Source organism: Heterostelium album (assembly GCF_000004825.1).
Source record: "Heterostelium album PN500 unplaced genomic scaffold PPL_scaffold3, whole genome shotgun sequence".
In the NCBI taxonomy this organism is placed as follows: domain Eukaryota; phylum Evosea; class Eumycetozoa; order Acytosteliales; family Acytosteliaceae; genus Heterostelium; species Heterostelium album.
The window spans coordinates 1,477,596-1,501,941 of NW_008805065.1; the positions used below are offsets into that span (position 1 = coordinate 1,477,596).

Sequence of the window (24,346 nt, forward strand, 5' to 3'; positions counted from 1 at the left end):
GTGAAGATGTAAAAACAAAGTTGATTTACTCTAAAAAAACTACTACTGTTTATTTGTAAAAATAAATAAATTGTTAATATAAAAGTTTCCAATAATATGTTTAGTGAAGTTGCAAAAAGAATGAAGTTGCAATTAAAGTTTGATTTAGATAGAGAGTAGGAAGGTTTGTTGTTGATCAACAACAGAGCCACAAGATTGTTAACAGAAGGAGAAATTAATTAAAAATAAATTAAAAAACAACAAGAACAACAACAACAACAATTTATAAAATGGAGATAACTGATTTATCTAATTAGTTAATGATATGCACTCACACTCTCTTGAAAATATATCATGTTAGCTGTGTGTAGTAATCTATATTGTTGGTGCAAAAAGGATGGGTTTTCAATTTATTACAAACAGATAATAATTTGCAAGGATGTGATGTTATTGAAGTGGTCTTGTGATTGAGTTTATGACAAAATTCTATGCATAAGATTTGATTATATTAATTTGGATTGGGTGGAGAAGCCGAGACCGATAGTGGCAGTGGCAGATAGGTGACGGATCTAGATCACAGTAGGCTGGAGTTGTATGGTGAGTTTCCAAAGACAAATAGAGTGTGTGTGTGGTTAGTGTTTTTTTGTGTGAGTGCGATGGGTTGGGTTTTGGTAGTGTGTGTGTGTGTGGAGTGAAATAAAAAGACTTGGAGCTATAGATTATCTTTACCTCTGTTGGTTTTGAGATTTATAATTAAAAAAAAAAAAGAGAAGTAGAGAGATAAAAGTTTTTATTAATTGAAACCAAATCAAAAAAAATGGAGAAGAAAACAAAACAATCATAAGTAAGAACAATGTTTGCAGGTTTTTTAGTTTGCTCTTTTATTTTATTTTGGTAACATTTGTGTTAATAATCACAAAAACTAATGTAGATTGTTTTTTTTTTTTCTTTGTTTTTTGTTAATTGAAAGAAAAAAAAAAAAAGAAAAGAAGGGTGTGTTGTGTGTGTTGAACAGGAGGCAACAATTGATTGAATGACTTTTGAAGATAAAAAAAAAAAAGAGAAATTGGTTAGGGTATGGTTGGTAGCTGATGATCACTGATCAAATATGTTTTGGTCAACTGATTGGTTCGTTTTAAATTATGTGGTTTTGATAGTTTTTGAAAAGAGGGGGAAGATTTTCTTAAGAGTTCAATCTGTGCTTATGACAACTGCAAAATTTTGGTAATTTTTTTTTGAAAATTGCTGTTTTTGTTCTATCTCAAGTAATCACCCTCATTTTGATCAAAAGAGTGGTTTGGGGTGGGTTGTTTTCATTTTTTTTGGTCTCATCACTCCATGAACCTTAATTGTGGGGTATTTTTGTTTCGATACAAAAGGAATCAACCTCTCGATGCACACTTTTCATACTTGGTAGTGAGATCTCATGCGAGATTTAATTTGGTTTAAAAAACCTTTAGTATGGTATGTGGATGATCTAAAAGGTCCGATCAACCAAGGATTGACATCAGAGATCTAATAGAAATTTATAAACATGCATCCCTTGAATTTCAGTGAATCTCTTACCTCTGTGATAGAATGTGTATCTTTTTCAATCATTTTTATTTCATTTTTTTTTTTGATTTTCTAATATATCTATTTTTTGGTCTCAATTGATTAGGCAAAATAAAACAAACATTACACGATTTCTAACAAAATCAAACTTTTTTTTTTTTTTTTGATAATCTATTCGATTTTTGAAAATAAATTAAAATAAAAGAATCGAGTCCATTCAACGAAGGGTACTACTATTTTAATAATATCTTTTGTTTGAAAGCATAAATTGACTTTATCCAAATCAAAGAAAGATATTTATTAATATTGCTTATTGATTAATAAAGTATTGGAATAAGTTGCTATACTAAAATTATTAGGTGAATGAATGACCAAAAAAGGTTGATGGATTTTAAAGTATCTGTGTAATGTCTTTATTGACCTGAAAGGTTTATAATTCTCAATACCTTTCTCCTCTATTTTTTTGAAGGTGCTTGAATTAGGATGTTTGGATTAATCTAATTCAGGGTTTCTAAAAGCAAAGTTATAAAAAAACTTCAAATGAATTAAAATAACGACTCTCTAAAAAAAGAAGGAACAAGACTTTAAGGATAATAAAATAATGGTAAAAGAATAAGTTTACAATTAATTATAAACGTTGCTGATTGGTAATCAATATTATCTGTTTTTGATTAGTATTTTAATAGATAAATTTTAAAATGGATCAAACCAGATAGAGAATCTCGTTTTATTGTGAATTTTTTTGATTTTTTTATTTCAAAGATTTGGTATGAGATTGGTGGTTTTCACAAATGACCTGAATAATTTTAATTCAATCAGCAAACAATCTGAATTGGACCTAAACAAGTGGTGGTGAAAAAAAAATTGAATAAATGAAAATTAAAAAAAAAAAAAAACAAAAAAAAACATCTGTTTTTGTTTGTGAAAATCTGATGGTCTGTGAACGTGTGATAGGATAGTGAATACAAACAAAATTCAATCAATAAGATTTACAATTATAGATAAAGTGATGGACAAACAAAGCAGTGAGAGTAGTGGAGATACCACTACCAACAACAACAACAACAACGTTGTTACATTGGAATCATTGCAAGCTCTTATGCGAGAGAGAACTGCATTGGAAGAAGAGCTTCAAGTCCACATGGACTATCTTACAAAGGGTGGTGGTAGTTTATTTGGTCTGCATGGAAGTTATCTGGATTCTGAAGGTTATCCTGTAGGTATTTTTATGATCATTCATTTAATTTCATATCAATCAACCAATCAACAGACCCAATCAAACCAATCAAAAGAACTCGAGATTGTTTATAAACCTACCTAACTCTTTATCAATTATGATTCATCATTATTGCTATTTACATTTTTTTTTTTTCTAATCAAATAGTCGCCACATTTAGACATTATCATTGAGGTAAAGAAAGCAAGAAGTAGAATAGCATGCATACAAAATGATTATAAATCACTGATGAAGAAGATTGAAAATGATATGGCATCATTTCATTCTTCAAATAAAAATAATAAATCAACAACAACAACAAGTACAACTTCGTCATCAACTTCAAATTCATCGTCAACTTCAAAACCAACAACACCGACACCGACTACAAATATAGCTTCTACAACAACTTTGCCATCATCCGATGCTAGTAATAGCACTGACAATGTGAATAGTGCATCGAATGTTGTAGATAATAGAGTAGTTGCACCATTTGTATATATTGACTTGGTATCACCAGGTTCACCGGCAGAGAGAAGTGGATTGCTCAAGAATGATCAGATCTATCAGTTTGGTTCAATCGGACCTTTCTTGATTGAGTTGCCTTCAGCTTCGACACAGTATCTTCAATCTATGGCAACCATAGTAAGAAGCAGTGAGAATACTGCAATTCCACTTTCCTACATCAGAGACGGCAAGAAGTTTACGACAACTCTTACACCAAGAAAATGGACTGGTCAAGGTTTAATTGGGTATGAATATAAACATAATCAAAAAAAAAAAAAAAAAAAAAAGAAAATCAAATACTTTTATTAACAAAATTTTTCATAGTTGTTTAATGAAACCAATTTAAACGTCTGACGTTATAACATTGGTGAAATAGATATTATAGAAATAGATTACTTCTCTCACTTGTGAATCTAACAAGAAAGAATGTTAGATAATAATAATAAATCTGTATAAATCTGTATAAAGATATTGTAATTATCAAAAAAAAACAAAAATAATTTTTTAAAAAAAAAAGTAAACAAATCTTTATTTATGATTTGATTTCTCATTGATAATATCTAGAATACAATAACAATAACAGAGCTGATAGGTGTTTCTAATGTAAACATAAAGGTAGACGCTTTTCGACCTTGGGGTCGTTATTCTACAAGTATTTATGTTGGAATTCAAGCTGTCATCATCATGTTTGATTTGTGCAATGAGACTTCATTTAATAATGTAAAGAGATGGTCTAAAGAGGTTGAGGTTTTTTTGTGGTAAAGTATCAAGGCGGTTCTGATCGTAAATAAACTAGATATTGCACAGTGGTCGTATAGCCGAGAAGCAAATCAATGAACTCATGTATAAATTTCCATTTATGTACTCTATGAAACTCACAAGTCGAGTCCAGAGCAGCGTGTGCTCTTTGATATGCTGGTCACAGAGATCATTTGCAGTATATCTGACGAAACTATGGAAACACAAATTGAATGGATTGAAACGTCATTAAAGAGAAAACAAAGAGTACTATCATTTATCAATACGAAAATGGATACAAATCAGATGTGCAAGTTATTTTAATGTTGGATTCATATGTTTGTTTGGAGTCAAATAAAATTAGTTGGGGGAAAGAATTTTTTGATTTTACAACAATTCAGACCTTTAAATTTTATTTTTTTTGTCAAATGTCTAAAAATTAATGTCACAAAAAGGGTCTTTTCTTCTTTATGGATTAAATATAAAATAAATTCTATTATGTCTAGGGTTACAAAAAGTCAATACATTCATTTAAATATAAAAATCATTGGTGATAGAGGTGTTGGTAAATTGAATTACCTTCAAACATGTTTGGGTTGTCCTGATTTCAAACCGTCGAGCAGTGATCGTGTATATCAAACTGATCTACCACATATTGCAGGTATGTGGTACAATACAATAATAATAATAATAATAGACAGATGATTTATGTTGTCTTGAAATCTTACTTTGATTATTTCTTGATAATATATAGAACTTGTGGGTGTATCCAATCTCAACATAAAGGTAGATGTTTATCAACCCGGTCGTTACTCAAGACAGAGCTACAGAGGATTCCACGCTATCGTTATCATTTTCGATTTGTGCGATAGAATTTCATTTGATAATGTAAAGAGATGGTATAATGAAGTGGAGCGCTATTGTGCGGAAGATATCAAGGTGATTCTGGTAGGAAACAAACTCGATTTGGCAGCAGAACATGTTGCTCGAAGTGTGACGGAGCAGGAAATCAATGAACTCATGTATTTGGTACCATTTATGTATTATTATGAAACCCATCGATCGAATCCAGAGCAACGTGAACTCTTTGACATGCTGGCCACAGAGATCATGTATCATCGAATTCAAGAGAGTATTGAAACACAATCAGAGTGGATTGAAACACTATTAAATAGAAAGCAAAGAGCATTATCAAAATATGAAGCTATTCAACGAAAATCAAATAATCAAACTGAAATATCAACAAACAATACAACAACGAATACATCTGTCAATACAAATATGGATACAAATCTATTTAGAATGGTTTTCAGAGCTCAGTTGTTAAGGAAACAAATTTGGAATGATGTTAGATCTATTCATCGATATCTTGGTCTGAGATGTGCAAGTTATTTTAATGTTGGATTCATGTGTTTGTTTGGATATTTCAATGTATTGAGTGATCGATATCATACACTTGGTGGTGATGGAATGTCAATGGCAATGAAACTTCCAGGTTTTGTGAATCTCATTCGATTCTGTCCATATGAAGATGTCATTAAACACTTCATATCGAGTATACCACAATCAAAAATGGCAAGAGAGACAATGACATTGATAGCAGATCAGTGCTACATCAATGGCAATATCAATGTAATCAAATGGTTATTGAAGAATTACAATGCTTTTTGTTCAACTTTTGGAATGACTGTTGCAATCATTACAGGAAACCTTCAACTTTTATCTTTCATTCTTGAACATACAGTGAGAACAACTAAACAATGTAAGAAAAAGAATAAAGAAAACGAAAAGAAAATGGAAAAGAACAAGAAAAAGAACAAGATCGATGACAATAATAATAATAAGACTGACTGTAATGGGAGCAGTAGCAATAGTAATAATAATAATCAATCTACAGGATCAGATAGTGTAATTGAAAATATATATTCTATATATTTGGAATGTGAACCTTCAGATAGCAAACCAATCATGATAATAACAGAATTCTATCGACACCATCTGTTGTCAATGGCAAAACAATATGGACAATTGGAAATAAGAGAATACCTAAAATCTAATTTTTATCCCAAGAAATCTTTTTTTAAAAGTTTGTTTAATAAATAGATAAGATACCGATTAATATGAAATAGTTGTAATATAATTTAATAAAATTGTCAAAAAGTCATTTTCCCCTCCAATTTCTTTGTTTGAATAGAACAGAACTATTACTTATATATATCATCTTAAAAAAAACATTTATTATTATATTTACAAATCCATTCACTTTTCCCTCTTTAATCCTAAAATGAAATTGTACCATTTTCGATTTGTAAATGATTGATTGGTGGATGTTATTTCATATCTATCAAAACCTACACTGAAAACAATCATTGTATTTTCATCTATGATTTTAAATATAATTATTAATACAAGTTTGAATTGAAATAAAACTAGACAATAATAATTAATTAGTTAATTAGTAACTTACTAGTGTCATAGAGATGACTGTCATTTGGATCGATTATTAGATCTCTTAAATAGATTACACTCTTTAGCGTTGCACGATAGTTGTCATGGCCATTGTTTGCATGATGCTCCTCCACTCTCATTATTAGATCTCTTAATAGAATATGAGTGATCAGCGATTGACTTGTTAGGTTCTGCTGCTCTGTGATAATCGTTTCATTGAATGAACATTGTGCAACAAATTGTCTGTCCGGTCTAAACAGTAGACTCTCTTTCGATAAACCAGCGGTAGTGGTTTCCAAAGTTTTCGGAATAGTGAGATTAGATACAAACGATTTGTATTGCAACTGGTCATTGATTTTCCTTATTGTCGTATTCATATCATCGATACAAAGCACAAGGAGTGGATGATCACGATGTTTGGCATCAGTATACTTTAGCAATTCGCCTAGAATCAATATGTATCTCGGTAGTCGGCTGACAGGCAAAACCAAGTAGCTCTCAAATACCATTCCAGCAGCAAGACTCTTGCCATTTTCTATCAAACTATTGATTGTAGATTTAAAAGTATTCTTTTTCGTTAAATACAATCTTGATAATATATATAAATTCTCAGTTAGATTTATTAAAAAAAAAAAAAAGAGTAACAATTTTCAATTTCCATCAGTATACTTACGATTGTATCTTGGCAGTTGATACTGTATAGTTGGAACAATAAGTAGTGTAACATTTAAAAAAGTCTTTGAAGAGATAGAATATGTCGGCTACATATAGCTGGTCTTGATCGATTTGGTCGATGCTATTGATGTCATTGTTTACACGTCGGTGTAGATGTGAAAGGAAATGGTTGTTGAGGTTGTAAATCACTTTGTAGTCAGTGAATATCGTTTTGAAATCGTTCACGTCAATAAAATTCTGTTTCGGTGTTGTCGGCGATAACACCATCTTCTCAAGTGGAGTGTAGATATTGTCTACCAACCATTTCATGTACTCTACATATCGCTCCTCTGTACTTATTAATTCTTTGATGATTGCACATCTTTTACTATCCGTCATTTTGTTGAAGATCGAAGAATTAAGAATTATATATATATAATCTTTAAAATATTATTTTAATATTATTCTTCTTTTGTAATAAATTATAATTAAACATCATTCTTTTTCCAAAACAAAGCTTTGCAATTAAATGATTCATTTGATTAGATTTCCAAAAAAATACCATTTTATCATTGAATTGATTGTGTGAATCAAACAAAAACTAAAAAAAAAATTCAAACAGATCTAACTAGTTGGATTGAAGTTGGAAAAAATTTTTTTTTCAATTATTATTCATTATTTTTTGAATCATCATATTTATATAAGTATGTCAGAACAATTATTGTTAGAGAAGATAAAATCACTATCTTCAATAATAAATAATCATAAACAGCAACAGCAACAGCAACAACAGAGACAACCACAACAAAATAAACAACCTCTTCAATCTATATACAAACAACAACCTTCACAGCAGCAGCAACAACAGAGACAACCACAAAACAACTTTCAAAAGATTCAACCTATTGTAAATAAACCGAATGTAAATAAACCATCGCCACTACCATCACCACCTTATAAAGGTGTCAAGTCTACTTCAGCAACCCAGAAGCAACCTATTGTAAATAAACCTATTAAACAGCAACAACAAACAACAATACCAAAAAAGTTTAGTAACTCTTCATATGTTCGACCATCAGCTAATGTTAGCGGTGACTCTACATCTCAAGCACCTTTGGTTTTACAACAACCAACACCTTCAATAACAACTACAACAACTTCAAATAAAACCTCATCACCTATCATTGCAAATAAACAACAACAACAACTATTGTTAAGACAAAAGAAGATGATGCTCTATAAACAACAGAAACAACAAATGATGCTACACTATAGGAAATCTCTGATGTACGGTTTTGCTAGACCACCATACTACTCTTATTCAAGTCCTTATTCATATTCATTCGGTAGAGGCACTGCTACTTCATCACCACCACCGTGGTTATCGAGGCAACCGACTATCACACCTAAATACCAGTATCCAGTATCATCAATAACAGCAATCAAAACAACAATGCAACCAGCAGCCAAGACACTACAACTCAAGAAAGCAACACAACTCTTAAAGAAAAAGAATGGTTCTGTCATCGATGCAATCTATATCAAGCAAGGCAATACACTCATAAGAAAGAAATTAGACAGTACATATATAACTGTAAATAATAAACTAATAAGACAAACCGATAGTAATAATAATAATAATAATAATAATAAACCAACAACTTCAACTACAACTACAACAACTTCTACAACTACAACAATTAAAAAGAAACCACTGCCTTTAGCTTCAAAGAAGATATTTAAAGCTCCTACAAAGCCAATTGGGTATGTACATATAATTAAACTATAAATATACCAAAAAGATAACTAACTATTATATAATCAGTGATAGAATGAAAGCAGCACTTAAAAAGATGGAGAAAAAGACTCAATATTGTTTATTTTTTAATAGATTTGGTGAGAATAATTTAGAATTTCTATTTCTATACTCTTCTACTCTAGAATATCTATTAGTTGAATGTATGAAAGATATTAGATACTAACCAATACCATTATTATTATTATTATTATTTATTTTTGTTATATATACTTAACATTTTTAAAAAAAAACAAATAACAAAAACAAACAAAAATTAGGTAAATGTAATAATAATGATAGTTGTAAATATATTCATGATAAAGACAGGGTTAGAGTATGTCCAAAGTATCTGTCTGGTAAGTGTGAAGACGAGAATTGCACTCTGCAACACAAAACAGTGGATATCGATCAGATGCCAGTGTGTTATCAGTTCCTCAGGGGTATGTGTACTCACGAGAACTGTCCATACCTACATGTCTACGTCTCGAGAGATGCCGAAGTGTGTCCAGATTTCCTAAAGGGATATTGTCCAAACGGTTCAGAATGTCTACTTCGCCACACCTACAGTTACAAAAAGAAATCAAAAGACGACAATCAACATAATAAACAATAATCAATAAATAAATAATAGCAATCAAGATAAAGACGAAGAAGACGAGGATGATGATGGAGATGATTTTGATTTTGAATATCATATATAACATTAAAAAAAAAAAGGTAAGGTAATGTGAAATATATATATACAAAAAAAAAAAAAAAAGAATAAAAAAAAATAAAAAATAAATAATATAAACTGAAACACTCAGATTATGAAATGATTTAAAAAAAATTTGATTGTAATTTATCTTTAGTTTGATTATCATGTCCCCGAAGAGATATCTCTTCTTCACCAAAGATGATTAAATAGTATGTGTATGAATTTATAAAATCAAATGGAAATTTAGAATTACTTTATTTTAAATTGCTCAACTGTTAAAAATCAACAACTGAGATTATATTTTGGAAAGTTCGCATTGATTTAATTTATTTGGACACTGATTAAATCAACAATATTTTCATGACAAAAAAGCACAAAAAAAAAAACAGATTCGAACCCACAATCACCTTTAAAAGATGAACTCACCAAATTTGATGAATTTAATTTTTTTTTAATTTTTTGTGTAATTTTTTTTTAATTTTTTTTTTTTTCATTGTCCAATATTGCAGTGGCACCTGACAACATTGCTTATTATCTTATCCAAACAAATAATTTAATTAACAAACAATGTCTATTGATATTAAGAAACTACAAGAGTTCTCAAATAATGCTTGGGACAAAGATATCCTCCCAACCTTGGAGAAATACATTGAAATCCCAAATCAATCACCATTATACGATAGGTATGAATATCATTGAAATTACAACCACAATCAATCTAAAGTTATAATCAGTGTTGGTGCTGGGAGTTGGAAGATTTGCTTTGTGTTGTTTAGGAAGGAAATTGCTGAGGTTGGAAGAGTTGTTAGAAAAATAATTATTTATTATTAACTCATAAAATTAAATTCATATTAATAATATTAAATATAGTGAATGGGCAACCAATGGATACACTGAGCAGGCAATTGTTTTGTTGAATGATTGGGTAAAGGCACAAAACGTTCCAGGTTTGACCACTGAAATCAAGAGAATCGAAGGTCTCACACCAATCATCTTGATCATTGTTGAAGCCACCAAGACAAACCCAAAGAATGTTTTGTTGTATGGTCACATGGACAAGCAACCACCCTTAACCGAACAATGGGAGGAGGGTCTCCACCCATACAAGGCTGTCACTAGAAACAAGCGTCTCTACGGTCGTGGTGGTGCCGACGATGGTTACTCAACCTTTGGTTCAGTCATGGCTGTCAAGGCTCTCAAGGAGCAAAACATCCCACACGATCGTTACGTTATCATCATCGAGGGTTCCGAGGAGAGTGGTTCCATTCACTTGCCACAATACATTGACAAGTTCGAGTCTGTCATCCAAGCACCATCTTTGGTTGTCTGTCTCGACTCTGGTTGCGGAAACTACGAGCAACTCTGGATGACTTCATCGTTGCGTGGTGTCCTCACCGGTGACTTGACCGTCAAGGTTCTCGAGCAAGCCAGTCACTCTGGTTCCGCCTCTGGTATCGTACCATCGTCATTCCGTATCGTCCGTCAAATCCTCAACCGTATCGAAAACGAGCAAACCGGTGAGATGTTGAAGGAACTCCAAGTGCCAATTCCAGCATACCGTATCGAAGAGACCAAGCTCTGTGCCCAAATCCTCGGTGACACCGTTCACACCGAGTTCTTCTGGGATGGAAAGACTCAACCGGTCACCAGCGATCCAACTGAGCTGTTGATCAACAAGACCTGGAAGCCAACTCTCTGTGTCACCGGTGCCGATAACTTGCCACCAATTAGCAACGCCGGAAACGTCATGAGAACCAAGACCACCTTGAAGTTGTCCGTTCGTTTGCCACCAAGCATGAAGGGTCCAGTCGCCGCCAAGGTCCTCAAGGAAGCCCTCGAGAAGGATGCTCCATACAACGCCACCGTCTCCTTCAAGGTCGACAAGTGTGCTGAGGGTTGGGATTCACCAGCCATCAACCCATGGCTCCAAACTGCTTTGGGTGAAGCTTCCGAAAAGATCTTTGGAAAGCCACACGTTTTCTTTGGTGAAGGTGGAACGTAAGTAAATCAATCAATCAATCAATCTATCATCATACAGATTTAATCTAATCATAATCATTATCATTCTAAAATATTAGTATCCCATTCATGGGTATGTTGGGTGCCAAATTCCCACAAGCTCAATTCATTATCACCGGTCTTCTTGGTCCACAATCAAATGCTCACGGACCAAACGAATTCCTTGACATTGAATACGGTAAGAAGTTGTTGAGTTGTGTAGTCTATCTCCTCGATGCCCATGCCAAGCACGCCTAAATGAAAAGATAACTAGCTCGAGAACCTAGTTAGTTTATAAATAAAAAAATTGTAGATTCTTTGTTTTTTACCAAATTTCTCAGGTATCTCATTAACATAAACTTTTTTGAAATAAACCACTCACACACACTCACATCATTGTAAAATCAGTGTAATGAAATTTCCGACAAAGACCAGAAATTTACTCCATATAGAAATTTATTTTGATTTTTTTTAAAAAAAAACAAAAAAAAGATCTGATTTGATTTTTGAAAAGTTTGCAAAATGGGCTATTTTCCAGGGTAACTTTGAAAAGTCGCATAAAAAAATATTTGATATTTTTGCTGTTTGAAATTAATGTGAATATTCATTATTTTCTTTTACCAATATCAAACACACAGAAAATTGTTCATTATTTCATTCACACAAAACCAAATTAGTATAAATAAATAAATAATAATAATAGTTCAATTAATAATAAATAATATTACTATTTTAACTCATAATCTATAATAGCATTTAGATTAGTTTCAATCTTTTTTGATTAGTATTACTATTACTATATTAGTATTTCAATATTAGATTGATCAAAACTTGTACGATTTGATTACATTTTTAATTATTATTATAATTATAATAAAAATAAAAATAAAACAGTGGAAGAAATAAAAGAAGAAGAAATAAAGAATTTAATAGAGTTGGATAGATTAGATAGTGGTAGAAGTAGCAATAGTAGTAGAAGGAATAGTACTGATAGTGATATTGAAAGTAATAGTAATAATAACAACAACCATATAGGTGAAGAGAACGAAGAGTTTGGTCAAGTAAACGAACAAGATCAAGATAAAGTATATTTAGTAAAGGATTCAACTTCATCATCATCATCATCAACGTTAGAAGATAAATATAAAAATACAATGAGAGATAAACTATATCTTCGTAATTGGATATCATTCCACTTTATGGGAAATATCAATAATTTCTCATATTGTGTCGTCAATGCAGCTGGTCAATCACTTGCAAACTACTTTCACAATCAAAAGAATATCGGTTTAATTCTATGGGCAAATATTGCATTTGGATTTGCTGCAAGAAGTAAGTTGTAGCGCTAGTTGATAGCAACTTTAAGTTAAAGATCTATATCTTTACTAACTAAACCATCTCATCTTCTTTATCTTATCTTATCTTATCACAACACAATTATATATATAGTGTTAAATACATTTGTTTTAGAAAATGTTAATACTAAATTAAAGATTATTGTAAATTGTTTGTTTATGGTTGCCGGTTTGGTCGGTGTTGCACTCTCGGTCTATGTAAACTTTTGGTTCTGTTTGGCGTGTATCTCACTGATTGGTATTGCATCGTCATTTGGTGAGTCGGTGCTGTTGTCGTATATCAAGCTGTTCCCGTCGGATCTAGTCAATGGATGGTCGTCCGGTACTGGTGTAGCCGGTGTCTGTGGATCACTCTTTTACATCTTGTTGTCGGGTGTCGCCGGTCTTTCGAATCCAACGATCTTCTACATCATCTTGCCAACCACTCTCGTCTATGGTGCACTGTTCTTCCTCGGTTTGAAAGTGCCAGGTGGTACTCCCGGTCAGCAACACTCTGAGTACACACCGTTGCGCGAGGATGAAACCACCGCCAAAGAGGAGGTAGTTAACATTAGCCAAGGTGACAAACTATCAAACATCGAAGTTGCACCAGAATGTGAAATCAAACCGGTGAGAGGACCACCATGTGAGACCAAGCAGGAGCGTTACATCCGTTGTGCCAAGCTCGTCTGGTTCAACTCTGTCAACCTGATGTTGGTCTACTTCTTTGAGTATGTAGCATCGGTTGGTGGTGCCGATCTCGCAGTTAAATCAATCAAAGGAAATTGGTTCCAAGAGAATTCATATGCTATTCTAAGTTTTTGTTATCAAGTAAGTATCTACTTATTGTCTTATTATAATATCAACATGTTATAGTTGTAATTTACTTACATTTTCTTTCTACTTGTTCAACCTTTAACAACAACTAAATAGTTTGGTGTATTATTATCAAGATCTTCATTACAACTTTTCAAAATCAAAAGAATTGGTATCATTACAATTTTACAAGGTTTAAATATGGCACTTTGGTTAATTCAAGGACGTGTAAGTTATAAAATGATTGATATCTATGTTTAAATTTAAATAATTTATTAATAATATTCTTAATAATTTATAGTATAAAATGATTGATTCTGTTTGGATTTTATTTGCTTTGATGGTCTATTGTGGTTTATTGGGTGGAGCATCATATGTCAATGTATTTTATTTGATTTTGCACGACAAGAAGATTCCAGACGAAGATCGTGAAGTTTGTATCAATTATGCTGCATTACTGGTAACCTTTGGTATTACAATGGCTTCTGTATTCATTTTAATTATGAATCATACGTTTATGAAGAACGAAGTCAGCACTGGATCAGAGGATTCATCCGCTGCTCACTCTGCTGATTTATTATTATCCTATTTAAGATTTTAAAAAAAAAAAACCGTTTGAAACAAAAATTAATAGTACTATTTAAATATATATATTTGAACAAATAATTATAACTAATAAATCGATATCGATTAATGAATAATTAATTTATAAACCTTATAAATGATAACCATTTTTATTTATATTATTATTATTATTGTGACTGCAGTTTATAGTTTAATTAAATTGCCAATAATCAATACCTTCTACTATATTTAAAGACTTTATATTGTTTTCAAACTCTTGATTGGTACGATCAAGTGAAACGCACATAATTAAAGGTGGTTTCACTTCTGAGAAATGAATAATTGGAATCGATTGGTTGGTATAAGCTGCGTTGTAGTTTCTTCCAATCTTTGAAGTATCGACATCACAGAATGCCTTTACCTTATTCTTATTATCATCGGATAGCATCGTAAAAAACTTCTTACCATCCCTTCCGGCTCCCCAAATCGAGAAACTTGACCATTTATTTAAAACTCTTTTCTCTAAATATTCTAATTTTATCTTTAATAATATTAATCTAAAAATAAATATATTTGTAATTAGTTATTGTTATTTATAGATGAAAACGGTAAATGTTTAATTTAAATTTAATTTTACCGACCTATGAATTTGTTTACTTAAATTATCTTGATGATATCTATAAAGCATTAATGTTTGATTTACTTTTCCAAGTTTTCCTTCGAGTTGTAGATGCTTGTGGAAGAATATTAAATCCTCCGGAATAGGTTGTTTCTTTATAGGTGTAGTTGGTGAAGTGGATGCTGTTATTGCTGTTGTAGGTGATGTCGGCGATTCATTCACTTTATATAACTCCAAATTTGATTGTTGAGTTGAGAAACCACCTACTCTATAGCAGGTATCTCTTCTCATGAACCAAGTAGGTTGTATAATAGTACACTCTCGATACTGATGAAGATAGAGCTCTTCGTTGGTCAATCGATTGCACCACTCTGTATATCTATTAGAAGATCCTTCCGGTATTCTAAGAAAGTTCGATCCAACAATAACATTATCATCACCATCGTCTTTATATTTCAAGCATTCTTTAATCTAGAATGTAATTGTAGTTAATACAACTATTAGTAAATAATCGTTTCTTTTCGTTTCTTTTCGTTTAGTTTCGTTCGTTTGTTTTTGTGCACAATAGATTAACTTGACATACTTACTTGTAGTTCAATTCTTTCGCGATACATAATATCGTCTGAATCTAGAATACATAGATAATCACCGTGTGAATATTGTATTGCTTTGTTTCTTGCGTATCCACATCCACCACTCTCCAAAAGAGGCATAGTGTCTTCGCCCAACTCAATCAGTGATTGGCTATTTGGATGCCGAGCGCGATAGGAATCCACTAGTAACTGATACTCTGGTATTGAATGAGTTTCAACTATTCTCTGTTCCACACCTTTCCCACCATTCAAAACAAACATAATAGAATAATGTTTAAATAATACAATCCATTTCTTTGCAATTTCAATTGTATCATCCTATTTATTATTATTATCATTAAAAATAAGAATTAATTAATAATTTTCAAATCTATTTATAAATATATATATATATATATATACATACAGTACTTAAATCATCAAACATTGATAATTCAATCGGACCTCTATAAGATTGTAATACGACAGAGAGTAATGTTTCGTCTATGTACAAACTTGCATTCTTCATACACAAACATATACTGACAAAAGGTAAACTAAAATCTCTTTTAAATCTTTCATTGTTTGACTCTAGGAGATAATGAGGTAGGGGTAATGTAGTTTTACACTCATCATCACTGTTATTCTTGTTATTTATATCTTTATCTACTAGTAAATCATTAAATGATAGATTTAAGTTGATTGATGATATTATTATATCTGAAATTTTACTATTCTTTATTTGTAGTATATATTTTGGTTGTTTTTGATCTGATTCTTGCTCTTGTTGATTTACTAATTGTAAATCTATTATTATATCAGACGATGATGGTGATGATGCCAGAGGTTGTTGGGCAGATCCTTCACGATTGTCACTCATATTTTTGAAAATTGAATTGTGTTTTTTGGATCAACGGCTAATCACAATTATTCAAATTATCATAATTTATTCAAAAAAAAAAAATCAAAGTGCAAATTTGATCAAAACCCAAAAACACACCAATCTTTAAACCATATCCATCAAATTTTAGGTTTTTTTTTTATTTTTGCAGCCTACCTTACAACAAAAATTATCAAAGAAAGAGTATTTATTATTTAATTTTATTTTTGCAAAGTCTTTATCAATTCTTATCTTGTTTATTTTAAACTGCGAATCAAATCAAATCAAATAATAATCCTACGCACCTCACCACAATTTTTGTTTTTTTTTTTTTTTTTTATAATTTTTTTATTTTATTAAAAGAAATACAGAGACAGACACACACGAATAAAATATTAGATTCAAGATTTAATAATAATAATAATAATAAATAATAGTTGTAATTTAATAATAATATTAGCAGCAAATACCCATTATCAGGAAAATATTGTACTATTGGTTTTTTTATTATTTTATTTTTATTTTTATTTTATTTTTGGAACACCACAATAACAGGAGAACTATTACCAGTTCATTGTTTTCAATACCGCCACCACCCCACAACCACAACCAACAACCACAATTTAAAGTTTGACAAACACACAATAATCCAAAACTCTAAACCAACACCCCCTACATACACACTTTGACAATATATTTATTTATTGGTATTTATATATATATTAATTTGTGTGTTACCAACTCTTCAACAACAAACACTCGACACTCAATAACCTGAAAAGCCACAAACCAACAAACAAATAAACAAACCAAACCAACAAACAACAGGCAAAAAAATAAATAAAAAACAAAAAGACTTTTCAAATTGATAAAACATATATTACTTTCATAGTTGGAAACGAGAAGAAATAAAAGAAAGAGATACGCCTAGTAGGAGAGATAAAAGGAGAATAGTTAGTGGTGTTTAGATCATCAAAAGAGTTGATTGGTATCAAGGTTTGACTCTCTCCCTCCCACCTCCAAATTCATAGTCATCATCAACAACAACAGCAAACACGCAATTTCACAATTGTGCTTTTGACAGATCAGACCACTCTTGAAAATAATGACAACAATATCACAAGTTCATCCGTAAACAACACAACATCACACAATATATCTCAATTCAACTTTAAAGTAGTGTTAGAAATCAAAACAGAATCTCTCTTTTAAAATATTTATATTATACAAATAATAATAGTTTTTTTTTTCTCTATATCCAATTAAATTATCAAATATAATTTTCATTTCACAGTTCCCTCATTGTAAATTGTAATAGTAAATAATAAATAATAAATAGAATCATGTCAACATCGAATGAATCAAATTCAACCCAAGAATATCCAGATGATGTTTCCAATTGTGACAACGTTTCCATTTCATCATCATCCGGACAACCAAGAAATCTAAAAAAGAAAATCGGTGATTTCTTAAATACATTTATAAAGAAAAGGTAATTAAAGAGAAATTACAATAATTAATGTTTAAATTATTTGGAAATATATTAATGTTTTTTTAAATGGATTTAAAATTAAAGACCATCACCAGATGATTTAAGGGAAAAGAATATTTTAATGGCACCAAGTAATGTTGCACCTAGAATACAACCATCTCGATACGATTTAGAGAATAACATGACACATAAAGGACATCAGAGAAAAGGCAGTGCATCTCGTGGCAAAAAGAGCAGTGACGATGGTAGCAATAGCGGAAAGAAGTCGGCGTGGGAATATCTTAGAAATCTTGACTTTACATTCTCAAAGTTCACATTTGGTAAAACTGTGGTACACAGATTGAAATTCCCACAATTCGGACTGACACCAGACGAACTACAAGATCTTTATCCTGATCAACCAGATGGAATACCTTTAGTTTTAACAAAAGGAATAGAATATTTAAAGAATCGTATGTTTTAAATTAATTTAACAACAATTCCAATCCTTTTTAAATTAATACTAATTACCTTTTTATTATTATTAAAATTTAAAATAGATCTTGAAACAGAAGGATTATTTAGAGTGAATGGTAGTAATAAGGATATCAGTTTATTAAAATTCAAAGTGGAAGATGGTGATTTGGATTTCAGTCAAGTCGATAATCCATATTGTATTTGTGGTTTGGTATCAACATTTTTCAAAGAATTGCCAGAACCTTTAATTCCATTAGATAGATATTATGAAGCTGTAGATAGTGTTCGTATGTATCAAAAGTAGATAATAGAAACATTTCTAAATTATATATTAACAACAACGATGATCATCAATATATAGGTGGTACTGAGAAATTAGAAATAATTGTACCAAAGCTAAGACAATTGGTATTAAATATCCCACCATCACATCTTTGTATTCTAAGGAAATTCACAGAGTTTCTCACGCTGATTGAAGCGAATAAAGATAAAAATAAGATGACCTCTGATAATTTGGGTATCATTTTCGGACCTACTTTGATGCGAGATCCAGATTTCAAAGACATCACCAGTGGTCTCGCTAATTTGAAGTTGCAATCCTACGTCATTAAATATATGGTCGAATGTTATAGTGCCATCTTTAAGAGTTTCGAAGTGAAGTCTGCCTACAGAAAATCAATGGTTGTACTACCACCGGTCGACACTTCTTCGATCGATTATCTCGATATTGCATCGCCTGCATCCGAAGCCAAGCGAGAGTCACTCGTTCAGGTGGTGCGATCCGATGGTCAACTCTCACGTCGTCCACGTCCGCCACCACGCCGTACCGGAACCATTCTGCTAAGTCCGCGTCAACCCGAACAACGACAACAACAAGCCTATGCCATATCAACAATGACTCGTCCAGTCTCGCGGTTATTCAATCCCGAGATCCTAGACTCGCCAACCACACCGCCATCCAACTGTCCAAAACCACCAAAACCACCAAGCAGAAAGCCAACTGCTGCCACCCCACCAATTAGATTCGATTTGAATAAACCAATAACATCAACATCAACAACAACGACAACAACAACTACTACAACAACTACACCCAATCCACCACCACCAATGCCATACAGGAAATTACCATCGAAACCAATGCCAACCATTCCAATAACACCACAATCACCAAAACTAGCACCAAGACCACCAATTTCAAAAGCACCAATTCCACCCAAATTACCAACAGCACCAGTACCAACAACACCAACACCAGCACCAACACCCAGCATGTCAGTCGAAACACCCAAAGCAAAACCATTACCACCTAAACGTAATTTCCCAGTTGATTCATCACTTTCAGCATCTCCTCCAACCACACCACAGATTCTCCGCTCAAATACAATGCCATCTACACCAAAACCACCAACATCAACAATGACAACATCAAATGTACATACAACAACTACTACAACACCAACAACAACAACAATCAATCAATTCGATAGACCACCTAACAAACCTCCACCAAATCCATTCGATTATAAATATAAAACAACTCCAAATCCAATAACAACCACCAATCAACAACCTGCAAAACTATCACCGGTTCTCTCTGGATCACCATCATCCTCTGACTCTGAACCAAAGAGTAGTGGTGCACCAGTGGTAAAGAAACGCGTACAATTTGGAACAACAGCAACAGGAGAGTCAAATGACTCATCAAGCTCAACAACAACAACAACAACAGCACCAACACCTTCCGCTAGACCACCTGTTCTACCAAGATCCATCTCATTTGTTGATCATACACAATCAAAACCAATTCCAGTTCCAAGACAACCTATCGATCAACAACAACAATCACCATTTTCCTTTACAAACAAAGGACAATCACCGAAATCAACAACACCATTACCAACACCAGTGACAAACCAACAACCAGTTACGTCGAACACCAACACAATCACATCTTCATCACCAAGCGGTAAATCATCTTCATTCAAATTGAATTCATCCAGTGAAGACACAGAGAAAGCGAAAAACAACTTTACCTCACAGAGAACATCAAAGTCAGCACTTAATCTAACAGGTAGTGGTACCAAAGACGAAAGAATCTCGCCATCATCATCACCAAACACCAACTCCAACCAAATAATCTTTAAAAATGTATCATTAAACCCACCACTAAGAGTAACACAACAACAGCAACAATCTTCCTCATCACCAGACATAACAACAAAATCACCAATTATAACAAGAAAATAAAATAAATTAACTCTTTTTTGTACAACAAACAAACAAATAAATAAACAAATAAAAAAAAAAGCTAATATTTTTTTCGCTCCTTTTTTTTTTTGATGCAAGAAAAAAAAAACTTTAGTTATTTTTTATTTTTTATTTTTATTTTTTTATAACTTCACTATCTAATCATTCATTTATTTTTAAACTTTTAAAAAATAGAATAGATTGATAAGATGTCGTTTAAAGGATTTAGTTGGAGTGACCAGGTAAATGGTGCTGGTGGCAATGATGAAACACCATCTACCACACCATCGACTACAACTTCATCATCGTCGACATTTTCATCACCGACATTCTCTAGTGAACCATCAACTTTGAACCCATTCTCTTCATCATTGTTTGGTGGTAATACTACGAATATTTCACCTTCATCGACAACACCAACTTCACTTTTCTCACAACAACTACAACAACCAAGACAACAACAACAATCATCATCATCCTCTTCAATGTTTGATACAACCAATTATAATAATAATAATGGTTTTTCATCTTTATTCGGTGGTAACAGCAACAACAACACCTATAACAACAATATAGATCAAGGTTTCGATTCTTCAAATATATTCGGTAATAATAACAAAAATAATAATCAAAATGAATTCGATATAAGTATGTTTATCTATAAATATGATAAGATGGGAGAGTAATCAAGTTTAAACTAATTATTAATTGCTATTGTTAGATATGTTACCAGATGATGATATCGATTTATCAAAGTATAATCATAGTAATGATGGTGCTATTGTTAGTGAAGATACTTATAGATCAGCATTGAACGATAGATTAATGGAGCAATATGATAATGAAGCCAATAGAAGTGTTAGTGGTTTGCAAATGGATGAAATAGACGATCCAGATTTAGATTGGTTTAGACACCAAACATTGAATAAAACAGATGATGATATCTTTTATGAGATCATAGAGAAGCAAGCTACGATCGCCAGCAACAACAACAACAACAACATGAACAACGACACAAACAACCAAGATAATCAATTTGCATATTTACAAATGGTTGATCAATTTAAAACTTATTTCGTCAACAAGTATGTCTGCTTATTAAACAAAACAAATAATATTCATTAACTTATCAAATTCATTTGTTAAAACAGATTATCATTACTTAAATATCAATTAGAGAGACATTATCATCTACCGAATAAAAAGGATACTGAAAGACAGATAGATCAAGTACAAAACGAAAAGAATACATGGGATATCCTTTGTAGATTATATCAAGATAGAGATAAAGATTAGTATGTATTAATAAAACTTAAATAATGATGATGATGATGATGATTTCGATATTAATCAAATGTTGGTTCAGTCCTGAAGAAAGAGATCAACCAGATGACATTCAAATGGATAGTAATATAAGTCAAGTCGATGTAGTTGCTTTGAATATAAAGAGAGACTATCAGATGCGTGAGAATATCATCGTTTTGAATTGGTTGGAGGAGATGGCATCAATGATAAAGTACACCGATGAACCTGTCTACTGGAAGAAGACACTCGAAGCTATCAAGACTGGAAACAAGCAACATTTGGTACAGTTTCTCGACCCGGATGCTCAGCAACGTTTGAATCTAAAGATTGACGCTATCGATGAGAAGGACGACCACCAGTTCCTCTCGACGCTCTGGTCGCTACTGCGTGTTGGCAACCGAGAGTTGGCCATCCAGTTTTGTCAGTTGGTCGGTCAGCACTGGCGTGCACAGACTCTTATCGGCGACGCCAAGTTTGCTTCGGAACTAGAGATTGGTAATCCCTATCGTAACTTGTGGCGACAGAGCTGTTTGACGCTGTCGAACAACGCCAGCGACGAGTATGAGCGTGCTATCTACGGTGTTCTGGCGGCAAACGTTGGTAACGCACTTCCAGTGTGTAAGAATTGGTACGACTATCTCTGGGTCTATGTTCGTGTGCTCATCGACATCAAACTCAATGAGGAGCTAAAGAGCATACCAGTGCCACCAACTTCCTACGAGGATATTCCACCACTTCCTACAGCCTCGACATTCCGATCGACAACCGATATCCTTCATATTTTGAGAACCAATTCACCGGTTGACATTATCAAACAATCGATGGAGCCATATAATATCATTCAAGATAGATTGATTTCAGATGATTATCAAACTTTATTACAATCCCTTTTAGATATATTAAAATCGTAAGTTAAAATTAACCTATAAATATGATTGGTTAATAACGCTAGTTAGTTACTAACTATTATTAAAAGTGGAAAGCAATCACCGGATTTCTTAAGATTGTCAATTGGTTTAGTATTATTCTATAGATTTAGAACTATTAATTATCAACCAAATCCAGATGAACAATCACCAGAGAATGTTATTATTCATTCATACATTCAATATTTAATTGATACTCAAAAGGTAAACTTTTTTATCTATTCTATTCGTTATAAACTAATTATTTATTAACTATTATTATTTTATTTAGCACGAGTTGGTAGCTTTATATACATCTTTCTTGGGTAATGACGTACAGAGAACTAAATTATATTCAAAGTTTTTGGAAGGTATTACAGAGTTGGAAGAACGTCAGAGATGTTTGGGATTGGCAGAACGTTACAATTTGGATACAGAATTGATTACAGAGACCGTCGTCAATAATATCAATGCAAAGAACAGAGGTGTTAGTTCACGTTCAATGTCCACCACAACCGAAGCCGATGTCGCTAAGATCGATGCTATTGGTTGGCTCTGTTTCAATCCTCAGCAACGTATTGAAGCCATTCTCAAATCGAACCTTTTGATTCGTGAGTTTGTAGAGAACAACAAATTGGATGCAGCTCAACAACTGATTGACGCACTACCAAAGAACTCTGTGGCCATCTCCAAGATGGAAAGCACAAGATCAGAGAGCGAAACCATCGACATCATCAAGGAGTTCACCAATTGGTCACAGTATTTGGAGGCAACCAGAAGAATCGGTATCTGGTTCCACAACTACTCAAAGAAACCAAAACAATCGACCCTCCATTTCAGACTGACTGGCAAGGAATCGTACGCACAGAAATTGGATCTCGAAAGAAAAAAGAAAGAAGTCGAAGAGGAATTTGGTCAGTGGAGTCAAAACAATATGCTCTATGGAAGAGATGCAATCGAATCGGTCAACACAATTATTAAACAAAGTTGGCTATGTCCAGAATCAATTCAAGATGGTATTTTTGGTTAAGTTAGCAATAACTTGATTCCATTTTTTGACCAACTAACCAACTAATTTGATAATCTTTTTTTTTTTTTTTCTCCAGTTAATCCAAGTGAATATCAAAAACAAATTCATTCATTAAGAGTCAGTTGTATACCACCATTATTCTTTTCACTTCATCAACTGTTGGTTGGAACTGAGCAATACAAGAAGAGCTCACGTATTTGTAATTTAATAGCCGACGAAAGATTGAAATGGTACAATGTCTTCAATCGTGAACAAATTCAAGAAATGCTTTCATTGGTCCAAAAGAGTTTAATCACTATGATGGAACGTCAAGATAATCAATCAAATAATAGCTACGATATATTACAATATAAACAAAAAATAAAGCAATAAAAATAAATAAATACAAATCTCGAGACTAAAAGTTATTATGATGCAATTCTTATCTATTATTTGGTTCTTTTTTTCTGTTGTGATGCTGCTATTCCAAGAGTAATAACAACTTTTTGCCTCTTCAATGTCTTTTGTATCTGTGTGATAATGATGTTCCTTGTT

General features: G+C 32.3%; 7 protein-coding genes across 7 annotated transcripts; 5 read left to right on the top strand and 2 right to left on the bottom strand.

The window, feature by feature from the left end:
- Window positions 1-96: 96 nt before the first annotated feature.
- psmD9 (26S proteasome non-ATPase regulatory subunit 9) lies at window positions 97-6,090 on the top strand (the record flags this gene model as incomplete). Its single annotated transcript, XM_020574134.1, has 9 exons — window positions 97-155; window positions 2,521-2,749; window positions 2,918-3,501; window positions 3,648-3,684; window positions 3,821-4,003; window positions 4,053-4,099; window positions 4,501-4,655; window positions 4,749-5,902; window positions 6,082-6,090. The coding sequence occupies 9 exons, from the start codon at window positions 97-99 to the stop codon at window positions 6,088-6,090; spliced, it is 2,457 nt and encodes an 818-aa protein (XP_020436206.1).
- Window positions 6,091-6,267: 177 nt separating this feature from the next.
- On the bottom strand, window positions 6,268-7,495 carry PPL_03163 (uncharacterized protein; the record flags this gene model as incomplete). The annotated part of the gene is made up of 6 exons (XM_020574135.1): window positions 6,268-6,273; window positions 6,350-6,375; window positions 6,462-6,887; window positions 6,949-6,977; window positions 7,116-7,238; window positions 7,419-7,495. The coding sequence occupies 6 exons, from the start codon at window positions 7,493-7,495 to the stop codon at window positions 6,268-6,270; spliced, it is 687 nt and encodes a 228-aa protein (XP_020436207.1).
- A 307-nt stretch (window positions 7,496-7,802) lies between these two features.
- PPL_03164 (uncharacterized protein) lies at window positions 7,803-9,507 on the top strand (the record flags this gene model as incomplete). Its single annotated transcript, XM_020574136.1, has 3 exons — window positions 7,803-8,860; window positions 8,922-9,055; window positions 9,173-9,507. 3 exons carry the CDS (start codon window positions 7,803-7,805, stop codon window positions 9,505-9,507), a joined length of 1,527 nt encoding a protein of 508 aa, XP_020436208.1.
- A 651-nt stretch (window positions 9,508-10,158) lies between these two features.
- PPL_03165 (Succinyl-diaminopimelate desuccinylase) lies at window positions 10,159-14,340 on the top strand (the record flags this gene model as incomplete). The annotated part of the gene is made up of 8 exons (XM_020574137.1): window positions 10,159-10,274; window positions 10,462-11,589; window positions 11,670-11,788; window positions 12,484-12,921; window positions 13,039-13,142; window positions 13,230-13,754; window positions 13,857-13,967; window positions 14,041-14,340. 8 exons carry the CDS (start codon window positions 10,159-10,161, stop codon window positions 14,338-14,340), a joined length of 2,841 nt encoding a protein of 946 aa, XP_020436209.1.
- Window positions 14,341-14,514: 174 nt separating this feature from the next.
- On the bottom strand, window positions 14,515-16,374 carry PPL_03166 (uncharacterized protein; the record flags this gene model as incomplete). Its single annotated transcript, XM_020574138.1, has 4 exons — window positions 14,515-14,844; window positions 15,007-15,393; window positions 15,510-15,833; window positions 15,922-16,374. The coding sequence occupies 4 exons, from the start codon at window positions 16,372-16,374 to the stop codon at window positions 14,515-14,517; spliced, it is 1,494 nt and encodes a 497-aa protein (XP_020436210.1).
- Window positions 16,375-17,479: 1,105 nt separating this feature from the next.
- Window positions 17,480-20,572, top strand: gacJ (Rho GTPase-activating protein; the record flags this gene model as incomplete). The annotated part of the gene is made up of 5 exons (XM_020574139.1): window positions 17,480-17,505; window positions 17,714-17,866; window positions 17,951-18,318; window positions 18,406-18,609; window positions 18,684-20,572. The coding sequence occupies 5 exons, from the start codon at window positions 17,480-17,482 to the stop codon at window positions 20,570-20,572; spliced, it is 2,640 nt and encodes an 879-aa protein (XP_020436211.1).
- A 209-nt stretch (window positions 20,573-20,781) lies between these two features.
- On the top strand, window positions 20,782-24,184 carry nup107 (nucleoporin Nup84/Nup107 family protein; the record flags this gene model as incomplete). The annotated part of the gene is made up of 7 exons (XM_020574140.1): window positions 20,782-21,220; window positions 21,294-21,657; window positions 21,724-21,867; window positions 21,939-22,784; window positions 22,854-23,007; window positions 23,075-23,798; window positions 23,889-24,184. 7 exons carry the CDS (start codon window positions 20,782-20,784, stop codon window positions 24,182-24,184), a joined length of 2,967 nt encoding a protein of 988 aa, XP_020436212.1.
- Window positions 24,185-24,346: the final 162 nt, after the last annotated feature.